At 49.6% G+C, this 21,653-nt stretch overlaps 1 protein-coding gene across 1 annotated transcript in view; it reads left to right on the top strand.

Moving 5' to 3' along the window:
* Positions 1–21,653, top strand: part of MTHFD1L (methylenetetrahydrofolate dehydrogenase (NADP+ dependent) 1 like) — a 195,957-nt gene that overhangs the window by 4,547 nt on the left and 169,757 nt on the right. The window contains exons 2-7 of the mRNA XM_002714991.5: positions 1,155–1,239; positions 2,455–2,505; positions 2,603–2,656; positions 5,951–6,075; positions 10,247–10,347; positions 12,381–12,517. Of these exons, the coding sequence (XP_002715037.3) occupies positions 1,155–1,239; positions 2,455–2,505; positions 2,603–2,656; positions 5,951–6,075; positions 10,247–10,347; positions 12,381–12,517 (553 nt within the window). The remainder of the gene's footprint in view (positions 1–1,154; positions 1,240–2,454; positions 2,506–2,602; positions 2,657–5,950; positions 6,076–10,246; positions 10,348–12,380; positions 12,518–21,653) is intronic.

Genomic DNA, 21,653 nt, shown 5'->3' with positions numbered 1-21,653 from the left:
GATGGAAAAAACATGACCAATTATAAGGAAAAGTTAAGGAGTCCCTGGAGTATATGTACTGATGAAGAAACGAGTTTATGGAAGCTAAGTAACGGGAAAGGCCCACATGTCAGTCCTGGGCTGTATTTCCACTGAGCCAGTGTTTCAGAACTGTTGGAATGCCTTGTCTAAAATGCGTGTTCCTGGTCGCCTCTCCCTCCCCCCAGGCTTTTTCTAAGCATCCCCTGTTCTCATGCACCTGCCTCTGTGAAACCTGGGAGAAGGGGCCAGTACCTGTTGATTCCCTGCCGGTGCGATTTGGCTGGAACTTGTTCCCCTCGCATATCTGAGGTCTGCTAGGTGCACGTGAGACCTTGACAGAAGAAAATGCAAAGGTGCTCTCAGCACTGAAGAAGCCCGGGTGCTGCTGGGGCCAGGCACCTGGGCTGTTGTGAGAGTAGGAGAGTCGTTGTGCACGAGCCCCGGAGAGCGTTCCGGAGGAGTGTTGGTGATGCAGTGCAATTACTCATCCTGCAGAGCTCCAGAAAGAGAACCTGGCTGCTGCCCTGTTTAGTGCTGCCACCGTGCACTGGCCACTTGCACCTCTGGTGCTATGAAGTCCCAGAGCAGAGCCCAGAGAAGCGAGGAAGCGCCCCCTACAAGGCTGTGGAGGCATCAGATCCCCCAGCCTCCCCAGTGTGTCTGCAGCTTTCCCAACCCCTCTTTCTCAGACTCTGGGGCCTGGAGTTTGGCCTGGCTTCTTGGGCAACAGCAAGCTCCCTCCCCAAATCCTGTCTGTTTTTTCCCATGGATCCCAGATTCTTGGTGTGTGTGGAAGGGGGAGGGGATTATTTAAAAGACAAACCTCAATTTTTTGTTGTAGTACATTTAGTAGCTACAACAGAAGCACTTAACCCTAGGAAATTATCGCTGACCTCACCTTTATTTCCTTAGGCCTGTTTTTAAAATCGGACCTGCACGCTGTCCCCTGGGTTCATGTTATGTGATTTCATCCCTTTCCTCTCTCTCCCCTCCACAGGCTGGACTCATGCACCTGCCCTTCTGTTGTCTAGTTTCGTTTATAGTCAGGAACTTTGTAAGAAGGTTGTGTTGGCTCCACCCTGTCTGCTCATTAATAAATAAATGCCTGCATGGCTTTTGTTTTTTCAATGCAGAGAAGTCATACAGAACTCCAAAGAAGTTCTGAGTTTGCTGCAAGAGAAGAACCCTGCCTTTAAGCCTGTTCTTGCTGTTATTCAGGTAAGCTGAGCACGCTTCCGTCCCACTTTAGGCCGCCTTCAGGTTCAGCAACAGTTGTGATTAAGAGACCACCTGCATTTCTTGTCTGGGAAATGCTGTCGCTTTGCGTTCTCTGCCCCTCTGCCTCTGCGGGGTTACAGTTTAGATGCTGCAGTTCCGGGGTGGGTCTCTGGAGAGTCTCCCTCCCTGAATGTGAGTGGCTTTCACGGGGCAGGAGGTGGGCACCACATACGTTGCTTCCACAGGATGGACTGCGTGTGCTTGTGAATGCTTTCCAGATGTGATCTGAAGGTGAGAGGGGAACAAGTTGAGACAGATGCTTAGGTGAAAGCACATTTCCTGTCTTTTGAAACCTGCTTTAAGCTTGTCATAAGTCATTACCATGTCAGAAGAACTATGTGCCAAGTACATTTCTGGGCTGCAGCCCCTCCCTCCTCCCCCTCCCCCTCCCCCTCCCCAAATAGTTCCTTCTTGGCATCCCTGCATGGTGGCAGGGGCAGGGGCATAGTGAGATGAGCCAGGCCGGGATGCCCACAGCCTGCCGGGTAGATGGCTACAGGGCTGCTGGGTTTGCATAGTGCCTCTCAGTGTAGCAGCCTCCGGTCGCACCAGTGCTGTGTTTCTCCAGAGTGTAGAGCTGTACGTGGCTGGGGGTATGTATCCGATGTGCCAGTTAGGACAGCAGAAAGAAAGCCAGGCTGGGAATCTGCCCACACAGAGGCTTCCTACTGGAAGGGCCAGCCACTGAAACCCCTCCCTCTGGCATCCGCACCTGGAGGGGTTGCTGGCTGTGGCTGTGTGCCCCACAGCCAGCCAGCGCTGTTACAATTTTAGTGCCTAAGAAATTAAAGATTTTTTAAAATAAAGATTTATTTGAAAGGCAGAGTGACAGAGAAAGATCTTCCATCCACTGAGTCGCTCCCCAGGTGGGAGCTCCATTTGGGTCTCCTGCGCGGTTGGCAGGGGCCCAAGTACTTGGGCGATGGCTTCCGAGACGCATTAGGAAGAAGCTGAATGAGAAGCAGAGCAGCCAGGACTCAAACTGGTGCTCTACTAGACGGCACCCACGTAACCCGCTGTGCCTCGACGCCGGCCCCTTCCTTATCGTCTATTTGAGCTGGTTTGCAATCACAGTGTTGGTGCCTGTGTCACGTGTTGTGTCTTTCAAAGATATTTTTATGCCATTACACTCACCTTCTGCTTCTTGTTTCCCAGGCAGGGGACGACAACTTGCTGCAGGAGGTAAACCAGAATTTGGCTGAGGAGGTGAGGACCGTTGCCTTTGAAACACTTGTTAGGATTTTTCATGCTCTGTTTTGTAAAATCTGCTGTGGTGATGGATGACCCTGTGTTCCCCTTTCAGGCTGGCCTGAACATCACTCACATTTGCCTTCCTCCGGATAGCAGTGAAGATGAGGTAATGACCGCAGAGCACCCTGCACGTGGCTTGCCCTCCTCCCTGGACCTGGACGGCCTGTTAGCATCTCCTGGGGGGATGGAACAGGCCTGGCCTTGACTCATGGCTGGATTGTCAGAGCCCTGGCTCTGCTCCTGCTCTGTCTGCACAGGTTGTTTGGCCTTGGGCTATTCCTTTGGCCTCTCTGGGTCACAGTTGCCTAATGGGTAAACAAAGGAACAGGACAAGATGACCATCAGGGTCCTTCCCGGGCTAAACAGCCGTGGCTCTCTCAGTGGCATTTTTAAAAATTGTATTTTGATTTTTGCTATTTATTTAGTTTTTGTATTGTTTTATTTGAGAGAGAGAACTTCCATCTTGTGGGTTCATTCCCCAAATGCCCACAACAGGTAGGAGTGGGCTAGGCCAAAGCCAGCAGCTGGGAACCTAATCCAGGCCTCCCACATGGAGATGAGATGGGGGCGGCAGAGACTGCAGTACCTGAGCCACACCTGCTGCCTCCCAGGTGTGCATTGGAAGGAAGCTGGAAGGAGAGTCGGGCCAGGCACTTCCCGAGCAGTGCGTTCACTGCTAGGCCAAACACCCAGAGGTCCTCTCACCGCTGTCCCTTGTGACGTGGTTGTTCCTGCCACAGGATGATGCAATAGCATCATCGCAAGTGTGGGAGGAGACTGACCACAGGCCACAGGTCCCTGCTCTTGACTGTCTGTGGCTGGCTCTTCCACTGGCCGTGGCAGTGAGGATTAGGTTAACCTCTGCGGCATAGAAAGCGTCAAGTCAGAGGGTCTCAAATAACATAGCTGTGTGTTGGTCTCACACATGGGTGAGGTTGGGGAGGCAGCAGTCCCTGGCCAGTAATGTCGCAGAGTCCATAGAAGCTCAGGTTCCTGTGTCCTGCCGTGCTGCCTGCCGCCTCCTGTGGCCTCCTGGTCTGAGTGTGGAGTCAGCCCTCCCTGTCATATCCCCATTCGGCCCGTGTCAAATGAAAAATAAACGTGGAGTTGTTGGAAAGGTTTATTTCCAGGAAGGGAGAGAGACTGCTATGTTGGGGGCGGGGGTGCCACCGCAGTTACCCCTTATCCACAGGGAATTCCTTCCAACACCCCCAGGGGATGCCTGAATCACACACAGCACCGAGCCCGACGTGTCCAGCACTCCACAGCTTCCCTTTGGCATATCCCAATCGCCAGCATCACTACTCTTGTACTTTGTGGCCATTAGAAAGTAAATAAGGGTGACTTGAACACAAGCACTCTGCTGAGATAATTGAGGTGGCTCCTGCAGGACCGATGGGGGTGGACCCTGGAGGCAGGGATATTTCCCGTCCAGGTGGGACGCAGCAGGACGGCCCAAGATTTTATCACGCTACGGGGGAGCGCACAATTGGAAACGTATGGGATACTTATTTCTGGTATTTTTCATCGAATATTTTCCACTTATTATTGACAGAGAATAACGGAAACCATGGGAAGTAGCGGAGTCACGGGTCACTTGGTGTTGCATGGAGGAGGGCACACAGACCACAGACTTCAGGCCCCTCCAGGGTTAGGCAGTGAGGGCTTTTCTCCTGCAAGGAGTAAGCAGGGCTGAGAGGAAGGCCAGTGTCTTGAGAACAGAGCTGGCGTCACCTGGGGAGGCTTGTGCTGGCTCTGCCCAGGTGGGGCAAAGTGCAGAGACCTGAGGGCCGGAGAGACTGTTTGAGTTTTAATTGCCAAGAGCCTTGTCCTGATTGATCATGCGGACTAGCAGTTCAGCTAATCAGTAATGAGACAGTGTTGGGTGTTTGTAAGGTGTGTGTCAGGCCTTGCCCTACGCAAGTGTGGGGGCCTCTATAAACCCCACGGGGAAGCGATGCCCTCCTCACTGCTAGAGAGGCAGACGGACAGAAGCGGTTTCCCATCCTGGTTCACTTATGCACACAAAAGCCAGGGCTGGGGCCAGGCTGAAGCCAGGAGCTAGGAACTCAGTCTGGGTCTCTCACGTGGATGGCAGGGACCCAGCTACTTGAGCCATTCCTTGCTACCTCCCAAGGTGCCTGTTAGCAGGAGGCTGGAATCAGCAGCCCCAGGACTCAACACCAGACACTCCATATGGGTTGCCGGTGTCCCAAGTAGCATTTTTTTTTTAAAGATTTAGTTATTTATTTGGAAGGCAGAGTTACAGAGAGACAGAGAGAGAAAGAGAGGTCTTCCCTCCGCCGGTTCAACCCCGCCAGTGGTCACAACGGCTGGAGCTGGGCTGATCCAAAGCCAGGAACTAGGAACCTCCTTCTGGTCTCCCATGTGAGTGCAGGAGGGACCCAAAGACCCGGGCCATCTTCTACTACTTTCCCAGGCCATAGCAGACAACTGGATCTGAAATGGAGCAGCCAGGACTAGAACTGGCGACCATATGGGATGATGGCACTGCAGGCAGCAGCCTCACCCAATACGCCCCAGTGCAGTCCCCCAAGCGGCATCTTAATTGCTGCATCAGACGTCCATCCCGGGGTGACGTCTTGGATCTGGTGATCAATAAACTTTAGTGGAACATGCTATATTTGAAGCACACAGTGGGGCTTAGCTGAGCCAGGCTGGAATGCTTCAGATTGCCGCTTCCTGTCCTCACTGAAAACTGGCAGTGTCTTGGGTTTGAGATATGATTGTTGACAGGGAATTGTCCTTTCTCTGTCTATACTTTAATAGCTGTTGAGCTTTGGTTTGGTTGTTTTCTGGCACAGAGTAGAGGAGAAAAACTACAGAGAAGTCACGATAAAACGCAGCCAACCCTTTGAGCTTTTAGAAACACGATGGAAAGTGGAAGTGAGAGTTTTTCACTGTGCTGTATTCCAAGTCTTCAATAAGGAGTAGGAAGGAACTATAACAGATACATTTTTTTTAAAGATTTATTTTATTTATTTGACAGAGTTAGAGAGAGAGGTAGAGACAGAGAGAGAGGTCTACCATCTGCTGGTTTACTCCCCAGTTGGCCACAACAGTTGGAGCTGTGCTGATCTGAAGCCAGGAGCCAGGAGCTTCTTCCACGTCTCCCATGCGGGTGCAGGGGCCCAAGCACTTGGGCCATCTTCTACTGCTTTCCCAGGCCACAGCAGAGAGCTGGATTGGAAGAGGAGCAGCCGGGACTAGAACTGGTGCCCATAAGGGATGCCGGCACTTCAGGCCAGGCCTTCAACCCACTGTGCCACAGCGTCAGCCCCCACAGATACATTTTTATGAGTCCAGTTTTCCCAAAGCTGCTTTTGTTAGGTCTCATTGTTCCATTTCAGTTCTGAGTCTTGCGGGTTTTCCTCTTTAGATCATAGATGAAATCTTGAAGATGAATGAAGATGCCAGAGTCCACGGGCTTTCTCTTCAGGTCCCTGAGAACTCACTCAGTAGCAAAGTCCTCAACGCCTTGAAGCCCGAAAAAGATGTGGATGGGTAAGGAAACGGAGCAGAGCCTAACCTTTATCGTTGAATCACTTTGTCTGCTGTGATTGCCCTTTTCTGTATCCTTTCTGTCTGTTTTAACTATGTCTATCATTAGGAGATGAAAGAAATTGCAAATATTTCAGGAGTTTGCGGATTTTTCAAAAGACTTATTAATTTATTTGAAAGTCAGTTACAGAGAGAGAGAGAATCTGTCTACCATCCACTGATTTATTCCCCAAGATGGTCACAAGAGTTTGGCTGGGCCAGGCCAAAGCAGGAACTTCATCTGGATCTCTCACATGGGTAGTAGAGGCTCAAGCACTTGGGCCATCCTCCACTGCCTTCCTCAGCCGTGAACGGGGAGCTGGATTGGAACTGGAGGTACCTGGCCTAGAACTGGCGAACATATGGGCTGCTGCCATTGCCGGTGGCAGATTTACCCACTATGCCATAATGCCGGCCCCTAATAGCATAAGGTTTTCTTTTTTTTTTGACAGGCAGAGTGGACAGTGAGAGAGAGAGACAGAGAGAAAGGTCTTCCTTTGCCATTGGTTTACCCTCCAATGGCCGCCGCGGCCGGCGCGCTGCGGCCGGCGCACCGTGCTGATCCGATGGCAGGAGCCAGGTACTTATCCTGGTCTCCCATGGGGTGCAGGGCCCAAGCACTTGGGCCATCCTCCACTGCACTCCCTGGCCACAGCAGAGAGCTGGCCTGGAAGAGGGGCAACTGGGACAGAATCCGGTGCCCCGACCGGGACTAGAACCTGGTGTGCCGGCGCCGCAAGGCGGAGGATTAGCCTAGTGAGCCGTGGCGCCGGCCAGCATAAGTTTTTATTTGAAATTTGGGTGAGGGCATCATAGATGTCTGTAGCTCTGATGTTGGGCTCTGCTTCCTGTTATCATATGATGTGAGCTTCACAGGACAGAGAACACTGATACTGCCCCTGTGCACTGCAGGGAGGGCATGCTTGCTGGGGATGGAAGCCCCCTGTGCTTACATGGAAATAGAGGAACTGTTTTATCTTGTGGCCTAAAGCACACAGCATATTTAAGGTCACAAGGTTATTGGAAGGGTTGACGTTGTGGTGCACCGCTTGATACCAGCATCCCGTGTGGGAGTGCAAGTCCAAGTCCTGACTGCTGCTCCACTTCCAATCCAGCTTCCTGCAAATGCGCTTGGGAAGACAGCAGAGGCTGATTCAACTACTTGGGCCTCTGGCACGCACGTGGGAGACTTAGATGGGCTTCCTCGCTCCTGGCTTCACCTTGGCCCAGGCCTGGCTGTAAGGACATTTGGGGAGTGGACCAGCAGATGGAAGATCTCTCCTTCTGTCTCTGCTCTCCCTTTCAAATAAGTCCATGAAACAAATCTTTAAATAAAACCAGGTTATATGCAAATTGATGAAGTGAGAGTCCCTACCTGGTAGGTCCTTCGGGGTCCCTCATTGCCACGCCCACGCCTCTTCTGTCCTAGTCCTTTGTGGTGACCTGGGGTGGACCCAGGCTCTGGGAGGCTCGCTGTGAGGGAGAGAAGCCCCTGTCCGTGTGAGAACTTCCAGGTGAGAACCTCCAGGTAGCAGGGAATGGTTTCAAATCTCGTGAGAAGTGCAGATTAGGAAAACTTTTCTGGTTGTTTGTATTTTGTTAATTCTGAAGACAGAGAAGGAAAAATCAACCTGGACTCAGTTTCCCCCACTACACACTCACAACTCAGATCACATGGGGTACCTGATGGGGAGGGGAGTGTGGGCTCCCCCACACCAAGCAGCAGTGGGTTCTGCATCCGACACTTAACAGTCCTGGCGCTCCCTGCCTGGAGGTGGCGTCAGATCCCGTGGGTTGAGGGTTCAGCCCCCAAGACTGCTGCTCTGCCACTGTAGGTGGCTTCCCAAGCCCCAGGGGGTTCTTACTTGTGTTTGGTTCAACAAGCTATAAATGAGGGTCCCCATAGCCCCCTCCTTGGGTTCGAAGAACTTCCTAGAGCGGCAAACAGAGCTCAGGGAAACATGAGAATACTTCAGACAGTACATAGGAAAAGAACCCAAAAGATAAGTTTATTTGGGTAAAAAAAATTTGAAATCTGTGTATAAGGGGCCTTCAAAATGTTCATGGAAAACGCATGTTATGAAGAAAATGTGTAGATTTTTTTGAAGTGCCCTAGTGCTTTACTTTACCAGGTTACAAAGGAGAGGGTACAGAGATGCATAGGGCAGGTGATGGGGGAGGGGCACAGGGGCTCGCGTCCTGTCTGGGCATCTCCCTCCAGGAATGTCTGTCTGTCAGCTCCCCAGATCTGGTCCTTGTTTGTTTTCTAAAAATTTTTTGAAATTTTTCAAAAAAATTTTTTTCAAAATTTATTTTATTTATTTATTTTTGACAGGCAGAGTTAGACAGTGAGAGAGAGAGAGACAGAGACAGAGAAAGGTCTTCTTTCTGTTGGTTCACCCCCCAAATGGCTGCCATGGCCAGCGTACTGTGACAATCCGAAGCCAGGAGCCAGGTGCTTCCTCCTGGTCTCCCATGCGGGTGCAGGGCCCAAGCACTTGGGCCATCCTCCACTGCCTTCCCGGGCCACAGCAGAGAGCTGGACTGGAAGAGGAGCAACTGGGACAGAGTCTGACGCCCCAACCGGGACTAGAACCCGGAGTACTGGCACCACAGGCAGAGGATTAGCCTAGTGAGCCGTGGTGCTGGCCTCAAAATTTATTTGAAATGCAGAGTTACAGAGAGGCAGAGAGAGAGAGAGGTCTTCCACCGGCTTGTTCACTCCCCAAATGGCTGCAACTGCCAAAGCTGAGCTGATCCGAAGCCAGGAACCAGGACCTTCCTTTGGGTCTCCCACATGGGTGCAGGAGCCCAAGGACTTGGGCCATCTTCTTTTGCTTTCCCAGGCCATAGCAGAGAGCTGGATCTGAAGTGGAGCAGCCGGGACTAGAACTGGCACCCACATGGGATGCCGGCACTACAGGCGGCAGCTTGACTCGCTGTGCCCCAGCACCAGTCCCCCGTTTTGGTTTTTATGGAGGCTCGTTGTGTAGCTATGATCCCTGATTTGCTAGGAGAGGAATCCTGGTGATGCCCATCTCGACATCCTCTGAGGGCACAGAACAGGACCTCTGTGTAGTGGGGAGGACTCAGGACCCACTGTCTGCGCTTCTGTGGCTGCCTTTGGAAGGGAGTCAGACCCAGGATCCATGGATGGAAGCCCAGACACACACAACATCTGTAATCATAATTTCACAGTTACTACCTGAGATTGAGACCCTTAGTTCGGTGTAAATAGTTACAGAATATTTTGTCCTAAATTTGAACACAATAAGGCGCGGAAACCATCAAAGTTTGTGGTCTCTGGTTTTTTTTCTTGATTTCCCCAGAACGTACGTACTGAGGTCAGGTGGTGATCAGCTCTGTGAATCCCAGGTCTTCCTGGATCCCTCCACATTTGTAGGATGGGTTCTGGGTGTTGGGTGTGGACTGAAGGATTAGCTGAGTATTGCGCCATTGCCTTGTAGAGCACTGAAAGTGCTCTCTGGCATGGTGAACGCCTCAGGCTGTGTCCTGCTGAGGGCAGAACGAGAGCGCGCAAGGTGGGGACCGAGTGAGGCGTCCTCATGGCTGCTCTAAGACTAATGCTTCTTTCCTGCTTACTTGGTACCTGTATGTTTTGCTATATCAAAGTGCCTGAAGCTGAGCATTGTATGAAGAGGCTTACTTGATTCACGATTCTCATGGCTGGAGGGTCCACCCAGCATGGCACTGGGGTCCTGGTGAGGGCCCTTTGGGCCACATGGCAAAGAAGCAACTGCACACAGCTGGGGCCCGGTTTAGTGGGTTGGTCTCTTTTTATGATGTCCCTCCCCGCCGTGGCTCTAATTCCGGTCTCAGGAGAGCTAGAGCTCCTGGGAGGCAGCATTGATTTGTTCATGAGTGTGGTGCCTTCATAGCCACATCCAGGCCACATCTTGTGGTCCCACCACCTGAACATACCCTCCCTGGGCTCCAGGCTTCCAGCACACGAACCTCTGGGTGACATTCAAAGCATCGCACCGCTTTTTAGCCCATATTTAATATGTTCTGTCCTACCCTGACCTGACTGTTATTGGGGTTAAAGCCTAGGAATTACCTATGAGTGCTTCCTGCTGAGCTGTGGCTTAACCTGCTGCCTTGTTCTTGGCTTCAGAGTAACAGACGTAAACCTGGGGAAGCTGGTTCGCGGAGATGCCCATGAATGTTTTGTCTCACCTGTCGCGAGAGCTGTAATTGAACTTCTTGAAAAATCAGGTAAGATGCTCCTTCAGAAAAACTGCTGTTTTCTGTTCTTTGATTTTTTTTTTAAATAAAGATTTATTGCTGAAAGATTCTAATTGAAACAGAAGTGATATTTAATGTCAACTTTCTTTTTCTTTTTTTTAAGAAAGGTTTTATTTAATGAATACAAATTTCCTAGGTATAGCTTCAGGAATATAGCGATTCTTCCCCTCCTACCCTACCTACCCTCCCACCCCCAAACTGTCCCACCTCCTACTCCCTCTCTCATCTCATTCTTAATTAAGATTCATTTTTTAAATTAACTTTATATACAGAAGACCAACTCGATACTAAGTAAAAATTTCAACAGTTTGCACCCACACAGACACACAAAGTATAAAGTACTGTTTGAAGACAAGTTTTACTGTTAATTCTCATAGTACAACTCATTAAAGGACAGAGGTCCTATGTGGGGAGTAAGTGCACAGTGACTCCTGTTGTTGATTTAACAATTGACACTCTTATTTATGATGTCAGTGATCACCCGAGGGTCTTGTCATAAGCTGCCAAGGCTATGGAAGCCTCTTGAGTTCACAAAATCCGTCGGTATTTATACAGGGCCGTAAGCAAAGTAGAAGTTCTCTCCTCCCTTCAGAGGAAAGTGCAGCCTTCTTTGGCCCCTTCTTTCCATCGGGATCTCACTCACAGAGATCTTTCATGTAGATCATTTTTTACCACAGTGTCTTGACTTCCCATGTCTGAAATGCTCTCGTGGACTTTTCAGCCTGATCTGAATGCCTTAAAGGCTGATTGTGAGGTCAGAGTGCTATTTAGGGTGTTTGTCATCCTATGAGTCTGCTGTGTGGACTGCTTCCCATTTGGAACTTTCTCTCCTTTCTAATTCTATCTGTTGTTATTACCAGACACTTGGTCTTATTTATGTGATGATCCTTTTGACACTTAATCCTGTCTATATGATCAATTATACACTTAATATAATCACTTTAACACATAAGGTATCACATAGATATACAGAGAAACAAATGAATAATGAAGTTTTAGAAAATTTCCTTCATTTATTTATTTTAAAGTTTATATATTTATTTATTTGAAAGAGAGAGAGAGAGCGAGCTCTTCCATTTGCTGGCTCACTCTAAATGGCTGCAATGGCCAGGGCTGGGCCAGGCTGAACCAGAAACTTGGAACTGCATCTGGGTCTTCTGCATGGGTGGCAGGGACCCAAGTACTTGGGACACCGTCCACTGCTTTTCCAGGCACATAAAGAGGAGGCTGGATCAGAAACAGAGCAGCCAGAACTGGACCCAGCACCCTGATATGGGATGCTGGCATTGCAAGAGGCACCCAGATCATCAGTCTCAGAATAGTCCCTGGAAAGAGTAACTATAAAGCCGGACTCTCTGACACAGTCCATAGATACAGTGTCTTTCTGTCAGAAGGATTTTCAAGGTGATGAGTCTGAATCAGAAAGCTCTCCAAGCAAGAGTCAGTTATGGCTGGGAAAGGACAGCAGTGCATTGTGGAAAGAAAATTAGCCAAGAATTGAAACCAAAAGAGATGGGATGGTATGGGGAGTTAATCCAACCACCTGACTCCCAGCCTAGAGTTACCTAGATGTTGCTGACATGGCAGGTTTTTTGTTTGTTTTTAGATTCATCTATTTTATTTGAAAGTCAGAGTTACAGAGAGAGAGGAGAGAGAGAGAGAGAGCAATCTTGTATCCACTGGTTTACTCCCCAGGTGGCCGCAGCTGCTGGGACAAGGCCAGACCGAAGCCAGGAGCTTCTTTGTGTCTCCTACATGGGTGCAGGGGCCCAAGCACTTGGGCCATCTGCTGCTTTTCCCAGGCCATTAGCAGGGAGCTGGATTGGAAGTGAAGCTCCTGGACTCAAATTGTTGCCCATATGGGATACCAGCGTCATAGGTGGCAGCTTTACCTGCTACACCACAATGCTGACTCCTAAGGCCAGGTTTTAAAGGGGGCATTTTCCCTCGAGGTAAACTTGTATGGGAGGAAGAACCTGAAGTTTTGATCGTTTGGTTGGTAGGTGTCAACTTAGACGGGAAGAAGGTCTTGGTTCTGGGGGCCCACGGACCCCTGGAAGCCGCCCTGCAGTGCCTGTTCCAGAGGAAAGACTCCATGACCATGAGCTCCCAGTGGAAGACGCCGCAGCTGGAAAGCAAGGTGAGTGTCGTGTGGAACCACATAGCCTTGAGTGCTTCTGTTACAGAAGAAAAAGAGCTGGCAATGTATAATCCAACTATCTAACTTGAGGTGAGAGAAACACAAAAATCTCAAAGCTTGGAAATAATAAAAATAATTATAAGAAAAAAAATAATGGGGTAGAAAACAAATGTGAGACATAATCAACCAAAAGTTGGTTCTTGGAAAAGTCTGGTAAAAAAATAGAAACACCTCTATCCAAAATAATCAAGACAGAAAGAGTACCAGCAGTGTTTGGAATGAGCAAGGGGACACAGTGAAAGAAACAAGAACCATTTTTTAAAAGGGAGAATGTGGGTAACGTTATCCTTGTCACTTGAGAATTTGTAGGAAGTGAGCGCTTTGCTAGGAACATGTGACTGACAGCACGGACCCAAGGAAAACAGGACAGACCTGGGTCCATCAAAGACAGGAGCAAAGCGAAAACAAAAAAGCAGCAGGGGTTTTACAGATGAGTTCCTTCAAACCAGGAGCCAGTCAAGTTCTGTCATACAACGACCAGCTCATTCCAGTCTGACCACGTGTGCAGCAGGCAGAAAGAATGAGAAAGTCCTAGCTCATTTTATGAGTGCCAGGCCCAGACAAGGTCAGGAAGATAAAGGTGAAACCGTGAGTGTAGTGGGCACCGTGAACAAATAGGAATCTGAATGAGTGTGGCATCTGAATACGGTACCAGATTGGGTTTGTTTCAGGATTGCCAGAGTGGTTTAAATTCAAACTCTCTTAGTGTAATTCATAGTCTCACCAAAATAGCTGTAGAAAAATCATTTGATAAAATCTAGTACCCATTATGAGTTTTTCTTAAAGAACATTAACTACTTCCTTTTTTTTTTTTTTTTTTTTTTTGAAAGAGACAGATCACTGAGAGAGGGCACTGGTTACTGCCCCCATGCCCATAGTAGCCAGGCTTGACCCAGGGCAATGCTGGGACCTGGGAACTTAGTCCAGCACTCCTGTGTGGGTGGTGGGAACCCAGCTACGGGAGGTACCACCTGCCTCCCAGGGTACACATAAGCAGGAAGCTGGGATCAGGAACCCAGGGCAGTCATCAGACCCAGGCACTGTGATATATGATATATGATACAGGCCTCCCAGAGTCTTAACCACGCACCAAATGCTTGACCCTGCTATTATATTTATATATATATATATATATATATACACACACACACACACACATACACACACACATACATATATATACATACACACACACACACACACATATATATATACGCACACACACATATATATATACATACACACAGAAAACCCTGTAAACCGGGACGTTAAAGGAATCCCCTAATTAACGAAACATCTACAGAATTTACACCAAATATCTCATTAAAGATTGAAAATCAGGAAAGATAAGGGAGCCTGTGACCAGTAATCCTACTCAGCATTGTACTGGAAGTCCCAGACAGCCCAGGAACAGAAGAAGAGAATTGCCATACTTAGAAGGCACCAAGCTGTCATTCATGCTAGGTGATAGGATTGCATAGGCTAGAGAGAACCTATAAAAAGTATATGAGAATTAAGTAAGAGATTGCTGAGTTCTTGAATGCAAGATCAACATGCATTTCTAAACACTAGCAACCCGGAGTTATCGGGTTAAACATTTTAAAAGTTAAGGTAACAATTTCTGTTACAGAAAATCAGAAGGTACCAGGAATAAATGGAGAAATACACAACCTTTTGAAAGTAGTAATGTAATTTTGATGAAAGTCATTGAGAAGACCTAAATTAAAGCTGAGATACCATGTCCATGGAGCAGATATGTCCGTGTCTTAAAGATATTTATTCTGTCTAAATTAATGTATACATTTGAATCAAAATCTTGGCATGATTTTTTTTTGGTAGAATTTGTCAAACCAATTCTAAAATGCATATGGAGGGATGGGTCTTTGGTGTGGTGATGAAGATACCACATCCCATTACTTGAGTGCCTGGATTCCCATCCTGGCTCCCCTTCCAATCCAGCTTCCTGCTGATGCACACCCCAGGAGGCAGCAGGTAGTGACTTAAGTACTTGCCCCCCACATGGGAGACAAGGATTGAGTTCCAGGCTCCTGGCTTTGGCCTAGCCAGCACCCAACCTTTGCAGGCATTTGGGGAGTGAACCAGTAAATGGAAGATCTCTCAATCTGCAATTGTTTAAGTTCCTTATATAAAATGTCATAGTATCTGCATATAATCTAGACATTATCCTGTATACTTTAAATCATTTCTATATCACATTTAATACCTAAAACAAATTAAATGCTATATAAATCATCATCACACTGTATTCTTAAAGAGATTTATTATTTATGTATTTGAAAGGCAAAGTTATGGAGAGAGGAAAGGCAGAGAGAGAGCTTCCATCCGCTGGTTCAATCCCCAAATAGCCACAATGGCCAGGCCAAAGCCAGGAGCCAGGAGCTTCTTCTAGGTCTCCCGTGTGGGTGCAGAGGCCCCATCACTTGGGCCATCTTCTGCTGCTTTCTCAGGTGAATTAACAGAGCGCTGGATTGGAAGTGGAGCAGCCGGGACTGGAACCAGTGCCGATATGAGATGCCGGCATTGCAGATGATTGCTTTGCCTGTTACGCCACAATGCTGGCCCCAACTGTATTGTTTTGGAGCTAATGACAAGAAGAATGTTCAGTACAAACTCAGTTTTATACCCAGATGTTTTCAGTCCTCTGGTGGAATCCAGGGATAGGGAGCCCATGCCTGTGTGCATGTCTTCTCAGGCCGCATGCATATGACGTACAAGTATAAGGAAATGCATTCGAGCCATGCACCACACCAGGAAAAACCTCGACTGGAGCAAAAGACGTGGATGGAGAAGGAGAGGTGGGAGACCCAGGGACCTTTATGCTTGTTTGCTTAGACCAGACAGTGAGTTTGCAGACATGTTCGTGTCTGAAATAGTTGATAACGTTTTCCATGTCAGAAAATCATACAGTTCACAGATTTCCAAGTAAAGTTAAATAAAATGAGCACATTGTAGCACAGTTAATTACTGCAAAGCAAGATCTAAAAATACTCCAATATGACTCTCAGGTTGCAGCCAAAGCCTGGAAATGAGCAAGTTGGAGTCCTGCCAGGTGGGGCAGGTGTCTCCCCGGAGATGCTGCAGGGTGTGTGGCAGGTGCATCTAATTTATGTAATGCCTGCTTGTTTTAAGACCATTGGGGATACATAGAGTTCTGCCAAGTGATCCTGATCCTGTGTGTATTTCCACGGTGGCCACAAGGTGGCACCCTATTCAAGCAGATTAGGGGCAATGTTTTTGCGCTTGGTTGCTGCTTTTTTTTTTTTTTTTTTATTCTGGAGCTAAGTTGAAGAAGAAACCAAGCCTTGCTCTGTACTGAAGAGCTGTGGCGAAAGGAGAAAATACCTTCGTTGGCAATTGTCTTCACCGTTGTCAAAGATACACTGGATAGTTGTATCTGTATTTTTGCAAAACAAAGATATTTTTCAAAGTAATTAGTACTTTTTTATTATGGAAACGAGTCACCTTGACCCTGTACTCTGAACCTCCTGCTGACTTTGAGAATGATTCAGTGGTGTGAAATTAGGTGACATTCCAGTTTTGCATAAACAAGAAAGTTCTTTTCAATACTTGACACTGCACACACATTGTTTCCCCTAAGTCCTTGGTGTTATAATGACACCGCTGTGAAACATGAGGGTTGTCAGTTTTTTTCTTTGTTAAATATTTGTTTATTTGCAAGAGAGAGGGAGAGACAGACAGAAGACACAGATAGACCTGTCCATTGATTCTCTTCCCAAATGCTTGCAACAGCCAAGACTGGGACAAACCAAAGACAGTAGCCCAAAACTCAATCCAAGTCTCCCACATGGGTGGCAGGGACCCAGGTACTCCCTGCTGTCTCTGGAGTGTGCATGAGCCGGAAGCTGGATTTGAAAGCAGAGCTGGGACATGAACCCAGGCACCTCAGTGTGGGATATGGGCATCTCAAGTGTCATCTTACCCACTGTGCCCAACGCTCAGCCTGGCTATCAACTTTTTCACTGCTTTATCATTGTAAGCAACTACATGGGCCCCCATCCTTGTCCTTGAAGTATTTGGCTTGCTCCTCCGGCCTTTCTCTGTAAGACAGGCCCCCAGTCCACCCTCATGACGGCCTGTCTCTCCCTGGTTCTCACACCAGCAGCCGAGTTTCTCCAGCCACATAGCTCACGCTGTGTGCCTTGATGCTTCTTTCCCACACTGGAATTGTCGCTTGTCGTGTGTCTGTCGTATTTCTACAAGAGGAAAACCTCTGCCGTTTGTTTCCTTAGGCAGAATTTTAGCCTTCCTTGGAGCCGTGGCAGTGAGAACCATGCCATTGGCAGCCTCCGCAGGCCCTGGGGGCCACAGTGGAACCATGTGCACCTGATGGGGCAGGTGGGGGGGGTTCAGCCACTGCTTGGGACACCTGCATCCCAGATGAGAATGCCTAGGATGGAGTCCCAGCTTCCTGCTAATGCACACTCTGGAGGCGGCAGTGATGGCTCAAGTACTGGGTCCCTGCCACCCATGTGGGAGACTTGGATTCAGTTTTGGGCTCCCAGCTTTGGCCTGGTGCAATTCTGGCTGTTGTTGCCATTTGGGGAGTGAACCAGTGGATAGATAATCTCTTTCTCTCTCTCTGTTGCTCCGCCTTTCAAATACATTTTTAAAATTTTTTTTAGAAAGAATTAAACCCAGCAAACAAGTACCTGGGCTAGCATCCTGGGGCACCCGTTGTGGACAGACTCTGGCCACACTAGCCACACTCTTGGAAAAGCTTCTCTGTGGAAACCCTGGAAGTGTGCGTGTGACAGTAGGTGGGGATTTTTGCTGTCCAGGTTATTGTCAAGTTTAAGCAACAATGAGCAAACACCCATCTTACCAGCAAGGATCGAAGAGTTGGGGAGAGGCCGGCGCTGTGGCTCAACAGGCTAATCCTCCGCCTAGCGGCGCCGGCATACCAGGTTCTAGTCCCAGTCAGGGCGCCGGATTCTGTCCCGGTTGCCTCTCTTCCAGGTCAGCTCTCTGCTGTGGCCTGGGAGTGCAGTGGAGAATGGCCCAAGTGCTTGGGCCCTGCACCTACATGGGAGACCAGGAGAAGCACCTGGCTCCTGCCTTCGGATCAGCGCGGTACGCCGGCAGCAGCACGGGCCGTGGCGGCCATTGGAGGGTGAACCAATGGCAAAAGAAGACCTTTCTCTCTTTCTCTCTCACTGTCCACTCTGCCTGTCAAAAAAATTAAAAAAAAAAAAAAAAAAGAGTTGGGGAGAGAAGAGGATGAGCAAAGGATTATGGTACGTTACCTTTGAGAAGTATTTCTTACGTGCTTGTCATCACGTGTCACGTAGGGATAGAGAGGCCAGCTGGGACCAGCTGGGAATGTGTTGTTGGATGATTTCCTTGTGAACACCGTAGAGCATGCGTACCAGGTTTCACTAGGCCAAGTGATTTTTTTTTTTTTTTAATAAGATTTATTTACTTGGGGCTGGCGCTGTGGCACAGCGGATTAAAGCCCTGGCCTGACGCGCCAGCATCCCATATGGGCACCGGTTCTAGTCCTGGCAGAGTGGGTGGCCAGTGTGGCCGTTCCAGCTCTCCCTGCTGTCCTCAGCTGGAGTGTGGCCTCCCAAGCTGTGGCCTCTTCCTGTGAGTCCAGGCAGCCACTGTCCTCTGTCCCCCGTGTGCCAGCCACTCCTGACCGACCTCTCATGGCTTCCAGGCCCTGAGATGTAGAGGAGGAGTTCCGTTGAGTTTGGTACCAGTGGGTCCTTTCTCTGTCCAGGGAGGGTCTCTGCGTGCCGATGAGGCCTGAGATCTCTGTGGAGCCTGAGCACAGAGCCCTGAGGTGTGTCTTCCTCCAGTTCTGCAGGAAACAGGACAGGCCTCTCTGTGTCTGGTCGCTTTATAGCTTAGCTCTGCTGCATATCATTAACAGTGGACAGGAAGTTGCCTGCTTTATTTCTGAGCCTCACAGGCTTTGAGATGCATTTTGCATTTCTACGGGTATCCTGGGGTTGGGGAGGGGAGCAGTGTCCGGGCAGGAGTCCAGGTTAGCCTTGTGCTGTGGGGCGTCAGGTGTCCACAGGCCTGAGTCACGAGTTTGGGTGGAACTAAGCAGCCCTCCCCTTCCTCCTCGTCCCTCCACTCAGACAGGGCCCCATGCTCAGCTTGCAGCGCCCAGCCCCTTGTGCTGGAGTGATGGAGCCCCCCACCTCAGTGCTGTTGTTGGGGTGAGCCTGGGTCCAGAGGTCCCCCCTTCCTTGCCCTGATAATTGCACCCAGTGGCCAAGCCAGTTTGAGGTGAGAGGGCGCCTTGCACGTGCTGCTGACCAGCCGGGGTGGCAGTGCTCCCCCGAGGGTCTCCCCTGGGCCTGTGGTTAGGGCACAGCTGGACGACGGACGGCCGAGAAGCAGCCTCCAGCTGGGACGAATCAGGCAAACCCCAGTGCGTGCTGGAGAAATAGCCTAGACACGAGAGACCCGGTTCATTTTGTTTTTCTCAGGGGACCTCATTTCTCCTGAGCACGGACCCCCTTCAGAACCAGCGCTGACGGAAGGGAGAGGAGCAGGAACCGCACATCTGAGGGATCAAAGTGTCTGGGGTTTTGAGCAGAGCTACATTATCAGAGCCCTTTCCAGTTTAAAGTTAGCGCCTGGCCTGGATTGTCCAAGGCTCTTAGAAGTGAATTGGAAACTTCTAAATGCATTTGTGTTACAAATCGGAATCAGGAGTGCTGTCTTCCAAAGGGAGTGGGGGAGGGGTCCTGGCTTGTGGACTGAACTAGTTAGCAAGCTCTGGGATTCTATTTTTATAAGATTTACATTTTCATGTATTTGAAAGGCAGAGCAACAGAGGGAGAAAGAGAGATCTTCCATTTACTTCTGAGCCAAGCTGAAGCCAGGAGCCAGGAACTCCACCTGGTCTCCCGTATGGGAATCAGGCACTCCAGTATTTGAGCCATCTCCTGTTAGCTTCCTGGGCCCTTTAGCAGGAAGCTGGATTGGGAACAGAGCTGCTGGGACTTGCACTGGCACTCCAGTATGGGATGCAGGCCCTGTAAGCCACTACACCACGCCAGCCCTGTGTATTATTTTTAGCAGAAGCAGCACTTAAAATAGCGGCGTGCTGTGATGGCAGTAATGATGGCCACCATCGACCACCTGAATGGCTGGTGGGAGCAAGGTACCGTCCTGTACCCATCTCGTTGATGGAGTCCTCCCACCCGGCAGGGCTGTCCCTGTCCCTGTGCTTACAGGTGAGGAGACTCAGGCTCTTATCACTAAAAACAATCTTGATGAGCCTGCGGCCTGGGTTTTCAGCCACTGCCCCATCGCAAACCTTCAAAACCCAGAGCACCTTCCAGCTCAGGTGTAGAGCTTCAGAGAGCTCACAGCCCACGCTGTCAGACTTGTGTCGAGTCCACAGTTGCTTCCTCCCAATTGTGTATGACCCCAGAGACACACATCGGAGTGGGGCAAGCAGAACTAGAAGGGAAGCTGTCCCCTCGCTGTGGCCTGGGCCTTGTCACGGCACCCCTGTTCAGAGGGTGGAGTGGCCGCCTGGTGAGGTGTGTGCTCCCACGGAGCAGCCTTGTGACGCCGACTCCCTCCCCCGCTGTCACGGGTGGGGTGGGGACGATTGCTGCAGACCCTCCTGGATGCCAGGGTCTCATGGTGAGCCCCTACCCAGGACACTGTGTGCAGTACAATTAGGTTCAGCCAAGGCGTGGAGGTCCCTGAGCTTTCTTTGATAGATCTGAGGATGTTTGGGTCCTGCAAGTGCCTTTGGATGTCGGCTCCCATCCTCTCACTCTTGCTTCTGCCTGATCATGGTGTTATTTTTCAACACCAGAGAAGTGAATAGAACTTTGCAATAGCCAAAAAATGAGGCCATTATATTTAGCAGTGTGAGAGAATAAGTTGAAAACAATGGTTAGGAGACCAGGTGGAGGCCATGTGAGTTTAACAGATTTGTTTTGTAGTCTTAGATGGTTCAAAATGTAAGCTGAGAAATTGATATTTAGGAGTGATCATTTCTTCTTTAAGTGTATAAAGTGTAATTGAAACACTGAAATTTCCACCTTTCCTTAGACCCCCACCCCCCTTTTGAAGACATCCTTGCTGTATACTCCAGTCTCAGGGTTAGGTTCCCAGTGCTGGAAGGTGGTTTGAGATTAGTCTTAATTTTCTCATAGACATAGTGGTGTTGGGTTCATGGGGTAACAGAGCAGTTTAACACATAGTGCAGTGGAGTTGAACTGGGGAGCCTCATGCTGGACTTTTAACACTCCTCTGAGCCACTGAGGGGGTCAGGTTCAGCCCTCAGCCGTCCATGTCACTCTGCAGTCACCTGTGGCCAACCACAGAGAGGTCCCTGTGGTCATCAGGGGCCAGACGGGGCAGTGAGCGGTCTGTGGCACAGAAGAGCTGCCACCAACCCTGCGGGAAGGCTCCAGCCTGTGTTCTGCAGGGAACAGCCCGTTAGCCCACCGGCCTGTCATCTCCCGTGTGCTTCTGTTGCACCTGTATAACCTTTTCTTCCCCGTGAATGCTTTGTAGGGAGGTTGAAATAGGAACTTCATGGGAAGGCCTTGAAAACATTCCATAAAAATAAAGACCCTTCTCTCTGTAAGATGTAATGCGAGTGTTATTTCATTCGTGTCACAGCTCTGCAGAATTAGGCATTGTGCTCATCTGTGAGCGTGGGCCCTGTCATCGCCAACAGGGAGCGGAGTCTGAACTTGCATCCGGGGCGTGTGACCCACCCAGAGCGGCCCTCCTGCCTCGCCTGGGCTCCTCTCTTTTCAGAGCAGCACAGAAGCCTGGAGAGCTGCGGCAGCAGGTGGGCTGCGGGAATCTGCCGGTGTACCCTGGGCAGGATCCCTGTCGGGAAATGCAGAGCTAAACATCCATGGGCGTGCACGCGAACATGCTGTGTGCCCTAAAGCGGGTGTTAGCACCCATGTAGACCCTGCCCCCGCCATTCCCGTGCATGCCCGCAGGGGCGCTGGAACTGTACAGTGCACATTTCTTCATTCTTGTGCTCCACGTGGCCGAACCTTTGTCACGTGAGCAAGATCCCCTCGCTTCCTCT

This window comes from Oryctolagus cuniculus, chromosome 5 (genome assembly GCF_964237555.1).
Source record: "Oryctolagus cuniculus chromosome 5, mOryCun1.1, whole genome shotgun sequence".
NCBI lineage: Eukaryota > Metazoa > Chordata > Mammalia > Lagomorpha > Leporidae > Oryctolagus > Oryctolagus cuniculus.
This window is presented reverse-complemented; position numbering and strand designations above follow the sequence as displayed.